The 7,914-nt window shown below is 33.7% G+C and overlaps 1 protein-coding gene across 1 annotated transcript; it reads left to right on the top strand.

Annotated features, from left to right (window-relative positions):
* The first annotated feature begins 2,341 nt into the window (after window positions 1–2,341).
* Window positions 2,342–7,289, top strand: LOC114720834 (disease resistance-like protein DSC1). Its single transcript, XM_028906554.1, has 7 exons — window positions 2,342–2,448; window positions 2,550–3,035; window positions 3,175–3,443; window positions 3,538–4,256; window positions 5,671–5,964; window positions 6,506–6,642; window positions 6,719–7,289. The coding sequence occupies exons 1-7, from the start codon at window positions 2,342–2,344 to the stop codon at window positions 7,287–7,289; spliced, it is 2,583 nt and encodes an 860-aa protein (XP_028762387.1).
* Window positions 7,290–7,914: the final 625 nt, after the last annotated feature.

Raw genomic sequence — 7,914 nt, 5'->3', positions numbered from 1 at the left:
AGTCATTTGTCTTAGTGCATTATATTGAGTACTTAGGAGTCATGTAGTGTTAGATTGCTAAGGACTTAAGGAATTTTATTTTGTTAAAACATATGTAGTAAACATAATTTTACTATAAATTATGCTAATTATATTTATCATATTATATATATACTATATAACTATTTTTAATTTAATTATTATCTTACCGGTTCGACCGAACGGTCCAACCGTTTGAACCGGTTGAACCATGACCCGCTGCTCTTTCCGGCTCGACTTCCGGTCCGGCTTTTAAAACATTGCTATGAAGGCTGAAGCAAGACATAAATATGGTAGGAATCGAGGCATTTGTTGATCTCTGTATCTGAACTACTTGTTTGAAGAGAAAGCAATTCTGATCTGCAAATTCTGAAAGCTGCCATTTTTGAGACCGAGCTTTGCTTATGAGCTATTTCTTTGGCGCTTCCCTTCACATTCAGGTTCTTTCTTCTCTTTTAATTGCTCTGTCCCATGAATCCATCATCCTTCTATTCTTCTGCCCGCAAAAGATCTGTTATTCTATTTCTTTTCCTAGTGCTGCTGATTCAATCTCCTCCTTAGCTCCCTTACTGTCATCCATCTAATAAAACTTAAACATTTGAATTTCTTTTACACTTCAACTTCTGAAGAAAAAAAAGTCCTAAAACCTTCAAAGATATGCACGCACTTGATCTATTGATTAAGCTCTTCATTTATTTATTCATATTTTTCTTAATGAAGTAAACGACTGATTTATTTATTTCATTTGAAAAAGTGAAGTGCTTCTTTCGTTCACCTTAATCGCTCCCCATTTCATTGTTATGCGTGAAAAAGGCAACCAGCAGGGCGTATTCTCTTATTCTCTTTTCTCAGGATCCATTTTCTTAATCCCACCGATCTCCAGTTTTACCAGTATTTTCCTGGAATTTTTACTGTTTTTTTCCCGACAGAAAACAAACAAAAAATATCAATGCATATGAATTTATTCCATCCAACTTCCTTTGAAAGAAAAAACCATTAACACACGGCCTGGCTAATACGCCTTCAACGCGTGTACTTTTACTCACTGTGGCTCTGCTTCTTTTAAAAGAAATCAAGTTGTTGGTAAAAAAAAAAAAAACAAATCAGTAAAGTTGCTGTGTGGAGTGTGGACTTGACTGGTAAGTTGGCCCTACGATGGACTCTTTCTTTCGCACTATTATTCCATCCATAAATATATGCTCTTCATTTTAGCATCAATCGTTACTCTCCATCGAGTTGCTATATATTGATCGTTCCGCAACTTGTTCCCACTTGCTAAGTAGTTTTGTTTGATCTTTATATCATGTTAATCAAGAGCCAAACCATCAACACGCGAGCTTCCCGGACACTGGAATAAGAGCCTCTGAAACACGGAGACAAATACATGTGAGTGAGGCATTTGGTGATCTCTGAATCTGAACTGAAAAGCTTGTTTCAAGAGAAAGCAAAGTTTGCGAGTTCTGAAGCTGCCATTTTGTGAGAGCTATTTCTTTCACTTCCCTCCACATCTGTCCAGGTTCATTTCTTCTCTTTTACTCGCTTTATCGCATAGATCCATTATCCTTCTACTGTTTTCCCTGCATCACCCCCAGGGGAATTTTCGCAGAAAAATTCTGCAAAAGATTTTCTTTTTTCTTCTCCCAGTACTAGCTATTGATTGATTCTCCTCCCTAACTGCTTTGCAGTCATAGATCTATTGACCTAAGTCTTCATTTATTTTATTCAATTTTTTTAAATGAAGTAAACAGTTGATTTATTTATTATATTATAAAATTAAAGGCAAAGTGCATGTTCTTTCTTTCATTCTAATCACTCTCCATTTCGTTGTTATGCTTAAAAAAGGCATCGCTATAAACCAACAGGGCATATTCTCTGTTTTTGATAATCCACTTGCTTGATCCCACCCATCTCCAGCTTTACCAGTGCTTTCCCTAGTGTCTGTGTTAATCCTAAAAAACTTCATTTCATTCAATTATTAATTATTCGTTAAATTTGTTTGAAGAACTTGATTGAAGAGGAGAACGTCTGCAAATTAAGCTCGAAACTAACATGTTTTAGACCTTGTGAGCTAATTAAGCTGACATCCACCGGGCTAATACTGTCCATTAATTCTTTTCTTTTTCTCTTTCACTTGCTTCGTCCTGTTAAAATGTACCGTTTTGCAAGCATTTCCCTAAAATTATCGGTGTTTTCTTTGCACAGGCCAAATATTGCAAAAAAAAATTGTTAATTTCTTCTGTTTTCTAGTGTTGATAATCTTGTCCCTAGCTACCTTACTTGCTGAAGGCTGAAGCTAGAAACTTCTATCACAACCATTGCTTCAATGCTCCAAAAAGCTTTATCGATCCTATTGGGAGTATCAATTTCTAAAGCCATCAGACTCATCTCTCGTTCGCGTAATGGTAACCAACCTGTTGCTATTGCTGCTAGGTAGCTACCTTCTTCTAAATAACCTCACACTCTTTATTTTATTGTTTGATTTGCTCCTGCACATAACGCAATATCTGTTCACTGTTTGTTTCTTCCTGTAGCTCTGAAGACGATGTTATTTTAACTTCTCCTCCTGCTACCAAGTATGATGTGTTCCTTAGCTTTAGAGGAGAAGACACTCGCCACAATTTTGCAAGTTATCTTTACAAAGGGCTTCGAAATGCGGGCATTCACACTTTTATGGATCACGAACTTCGAAAAGGAGAATCAATCTCACCGATTCTTCAAAGAACAATAGGGGAATCAGAAATATCTGTGATTATTTTCTTTGAGAATTATGCTTCTTCAACTTGGTGTCTAGATGAGCTTGTTCACATATTAGAATGCAAGCGTAAATTTGGAAGGGTTGTGATACCTGTTTTCTATAACGTAGATCCTTCAAGCATACGCAAACAAAATGGGAATTTTGGAAAAGGATTTGATGTATTGGAGCAAAGATTTAAAGACAACCCAGAAGCATTGCAAAAGTGGAGAAATGCTTTAATCCAATCTACAAATCTCTCTGGATGGGATTCCCACAGTACAAGGTAGCTTCAAAAATGTTCCTTTTGTTGTTGGTATTGGGGATTTATTCAATTAATTTTTAGAATTCTAGCAAATTGTTAATGTTTTTATTTGTTGGTTTTGGGGATTTATGCGTTTTCTTTTGATTGACATTTATGCTAGACCTGAATTCAAACTTATTGAAGAGATTGTCAAGGATATTTTGAGAAAGTTGAACTATGCGTCATCATCTCATCTTGAAGGACTCATTGGTATTGCTCGACATTTTAGAAACATTCAGAGGCTTCTAATTGAGGCCCGCATTGTGGGAATATGGGGTATGGGCGGTGCTGGTAAGACCACACTTGCTAAAGCTATACTTCAGGGGTTGAAAGCTCAATTTGATGCTTTCTCCTTTATTGAAAATGTCAAAGAGCAATTAAAAAGGATTAGTTTGGATGAGCTACAGAAGAATTGCCTCAGAGAATTATTAAAAGATGAGGACATTAGCATCTATGACATAAAAACCACTTTTATGAAAAATAGGCTTAGAGAAAAAAATTCTTCTTATACTTGATGATGTGGACAATTCAATAGTAGCAGCAGATTTAACCAAGGTACTTGATTGGTTTGGAGAAGGAAGTAGAATTATTATCACATCAAGGGACATGCAAGTGCTGAAGAATGCTTCAGCAACATCTTCAACATATCACGTTCCGGATTTGGATTTTGAAGGTGCTTTTCATCTCTTCAATTTGAAAGCATTCAAGCGAGATGAGCCATCTAAAGGTTACATGGAGTTATCAAAATCAGTAGTGAAATATTGTCACGGAAACCCATTAGCCCTATTAGTGCTGGGTTGCTTCCTCTATGGCAGACAAAAAGAAGAGTGGGAAAGTGCTTTGGAAAAACTAAATCAATCTCCACCCAAGGACATTGTTGATGTTTTGAAGTTGAGTTTCGATGGACTTGATGACAAACAACAAAATGTGTTTCTTGACCTAGCATTCTTAATCAAGCAAGGAGTTCATATTTCTTTGAACCTATTGAGACAATTATATTGCTCTTCTATGCATATTGAGATAAGTGTTCTAAGAGAAAAGTCCCTCATTTCATTTAATAATCATAATAATTTCATTGAGATGCATGATCTTCTGAGGGAAATGGGCCTTGAAATTTCAAGCCAACAATTGTATTCTAGTCGCAAAACCCTTGTTCGACTATGGAGGCACGAGGACATTTATCACTTTTTCCACAATGACCAGGTAATACTTTATTTTTTAGTTATATTCTTTATTCTTTTAATAGTTCATATCTTTTTTTTCCTTGTGATGTATTTTCTTAAAGTTATTTGTTTATTCATTAAATTCTTCAATAAGTTTCAATATATGCCCAAATAGACCCTTTAAAAAAAAAAACTCCTTTCTTTGACTAAAATTGGTTAGAGCAAAGCAAAGTCTTTTTATTAGGTGTGATCTTTTAAGCTTAAAATTTTAGTTTTATAATTAAAAAATTAAAAAAAAACTTTTAAAAATATATTGGGTCTTATATTAAATATATTCACTACGCTAGAAGTTATATTGAATTTGGTTATAAAAATATATTATTGAATTTGATCCTAAATATATTAGGTGTAATTTTATGCTTAAACTCTTAAACTTTCTATTAGTTCTGACACAGAATATGATAAGGATGATGTAAGACGTATTTTTAAATTTAGAGCATGAACGATCTTCAATAAATTATAAAATTATCCACAAAAATTGACTTTTTTTTATATTAATAATAGCAGTAGCAAAAATTGATGTAGTCTGAAAGTGATTGCGTGTGTACTTAAACACTGCACATGCATGCTCGCGCGTTTTCTTGATAAAAATTCAGTGATATTGCAAAAAGGTACAAATTATGATATTTAAGCATAAAATTCTTTTTAAAGAATTTTATATATGCCGGGCGGTTTTATATACAATAGTTTTAAGAATTTAAACATGTTCGTATGGTGGTCCCCGTGAGCCTGCGTGCATTTGTTTTGTCCAATTTATTTATTGTAAGATAAAATGAGTTGTTTGAATAAAGTGCACAAGGGTATATTCATTTAGAAATTCCTCAAAGAAATATATTTAATTGTTCTATTTATTATCTGGTCACCTTTTACATATTACCAATTTTTTCCCATAATTTCATCAGTAGGCGGCTGAGTCAATTCAATGCTCATCATTAGACATGAAGAAGATCAACAGGATTGCAATAACAATTAGTGATATTCAGAAGAATTATAATTTAAAATTAGCTAGGACTTTCGTGATGCGTTGTTTTAAAAGATAAAATTAGTGTACAAAAATTTTTCATTAAGTGATATATGTATATGCATGTGTGAGCATAATTTACCATTATTTGAAGTACAATGGGAAAATAATTTTTTTTCTTTTTGCTTTTATAGTTATATTCTAAATATCTGCACATGCATATAGGTGTATGCATCAGTGTGTCTGCGTATTTATGATTGTTGAGAAATTCATATATTATGGGAAAAACATGAATGTAAGGAATTTTAAATAAAATGGATATAGTGGTGTTAATTTGGATAGAAGTTGATATACTTAATTGTTCTATGGTATTTATGGTCATTTTTTTTAGATAATGATACTTGTGTTTCCCTTGATTTGATATTATTACCAGGCGGTTGAGGCAATTCGATGCATGTCATTGGATGCAAGCAAGATAGAAAGCATCACATTGATGGCTAGTCATTTTCGAAGGATGCATTATTTAATGTCCCTTCAAGTTTACAAGTCAAATCAGGGAAAGCCTTCAAAGTTGAATATTTGCAAATCGTTGGATTATCTTTCTAAAGAATTAAGGTTTCTCAATTGGGAAGAATATCCACTGCCATTTGTGCCATTACAATTTTGTGCTAAGAATCTCATTGAACTTGAATTGCCTAACAGTAATATCCAACAGCTTTGGGATCAGGTGTGTATAGTTTCTCATATGTCATAATTTTTTGCTGTTGTGATTCTAAGAAACATTAACTAAATTAATTCACAATGCAAATGTTTGCTTTATTATTATCTTTAAATTGATGGTAGTAGTAATTGTGCTATCTGCGGGGAGTCCAACTGTTCTTGTAATGGGCATGAGAAAAATTGTTGAGTAAATTGTACGTGCGTGTAGTTATGTAATTTATTTAACACTGCTGCTTTGTGTTTTTTTTTCCCAGCAATTTCCAAATCTAAAGAGAATAAATCTAAGCTATTCAAAAAATCTCAAGGCACTCCCAGATTTGTCTCAAGCCCCTAAGATTGAAAGAATAGATCTTGATGGTTGTGTGAATTTGGGTCAAGTCCATTCTTCGACTGTCCCGAAACACAATGTCGATTTATTTATAAGAGATCGTGGGCCGATGCAAATAAATATCGGGGGCAGTATAAAAGGGAGAATTTCATCAGAGTTAGTGATTATGCACAATTATTTGGATCTTGTCGATTTGACATTCAATAAAGTGACAATGAAGGTGATGGTGTGCAGCAAGATCATGTATGGCATTGGATTTAAGCATGTGAAAATGCCATTGAAAGAGACAGCAGAAGTCATGACAATGGGAATACAAAGTTTGGCGACTTTACTTCCATTTGTGAGGATAGTTGAATGGTTAGAGTCCAATTGAATTTGGGCATGATTTCAACCAACATCATACCTATGATGTTGAACATGCCTACTGGCAAAGTGTCTGCTTTGCAATTACTGTGAGGATGAGGGGTGATAGAGGCAAAAGGGGTGTGGAAGATGATAAAGAAGAGGATGAGGATAAGAGAGAAATGATTAGTGAGAATGAAAGAGAAATGAGTAGTAAGGGAGATCAAGTAGGAGAGATGACATTATTATTAAAGGAAGATGAACAAGAAGAGGCCGATGAGGATGATAGTAAGATGGACGATACATTATTAACAACACTACTTATTCCCAACACCATCCCTCGCTGGTCACTATTGATTCGACTGACATTAAAAGAGGGTGATAGTATTGGGAATAATAATGCAGGTTGTAGCAGCATCCCTCAAGTTTCAATATTCCGCAAATCACTTAATGAAGATTGCAGGGCAAGGATTCAGCCTCTTTTAGGAGTACAACTCTCTTCCCCAATATCCCCTTTACCTCATCATTCTTTCGGAGTCTTTTATAACTACTCGAGGAGCACGCTAGAACATCCTCATTTTCTTGTTTTCGAAAGTGGATACAGGTCAAGTGATTATTTCTGTGGTAATGACTTATTTGTTCGCTTTGGGAACTACTGGTGATGATATTAATTATCATTTAAATTTTTCAGGTCATAAAATTATCAGTCTCATTTATTTTTTATTACATATTAATATTATGTTTTCATGAAATGTTAATTTTTCTGTTTTTTTTAATATGTAATTCATGTACGGAGGGCCTCCTCATAACTTTATAACATAAAAATTGTTAATCTTATTTTCACTTCACAATAACTGCACCTGTTTTTTGTGTTACTCTCCATGTGATGTGAGTATAATAACTAGCGTGACAAAAAATTTCCTTCCTAAGCTCAACTTGTAAATGTTAAAATGTTATAATATTTAAATTGTAACTACATTAAAATAAAATATATTTGTTTGTTAAATTGTAACTACATTAAAATAAAATATATTTGTTTGATCGGCCACCAGTCAATCATTCCAAGTTGATCAATGCGGTTAATTCGCATTGTGATCATTTACACTTTTTTTTTTTAAATCTATTTATGCTTGTTTTTCTCGTTTGAGATATAGTGGTAATTTTCCCTTCTCGTTGTATGACATCAAAGATATATATATATATATATATATATTGAAGTGTGACTTATTGAGCGCTTCCTCACAATTTTAGAACATACTCTAGCAATTATTAGTCTTAATGGTTCTT

This window comes from Neltuma alba, unplaced genomic scaffold (assembly GCF_004799145.2).
Source record: "Neltuma alba isolate B1F8T4 unplaced genomic scaffold, ASM479914v2 tig00012000_pilon, whole genome shotgun sequence".
NCBI lineage: Eukaryota > Viridiplantae > Streptophyta > Magnoliopsida > Fabales > Fabaceae > Neltuma > Neltuma alba.
The sequence above is the reverse complement of the archived record's forward strand: the minus strand, read 5'-3'. Positions and strand labels throughout refer to the sequence as shown.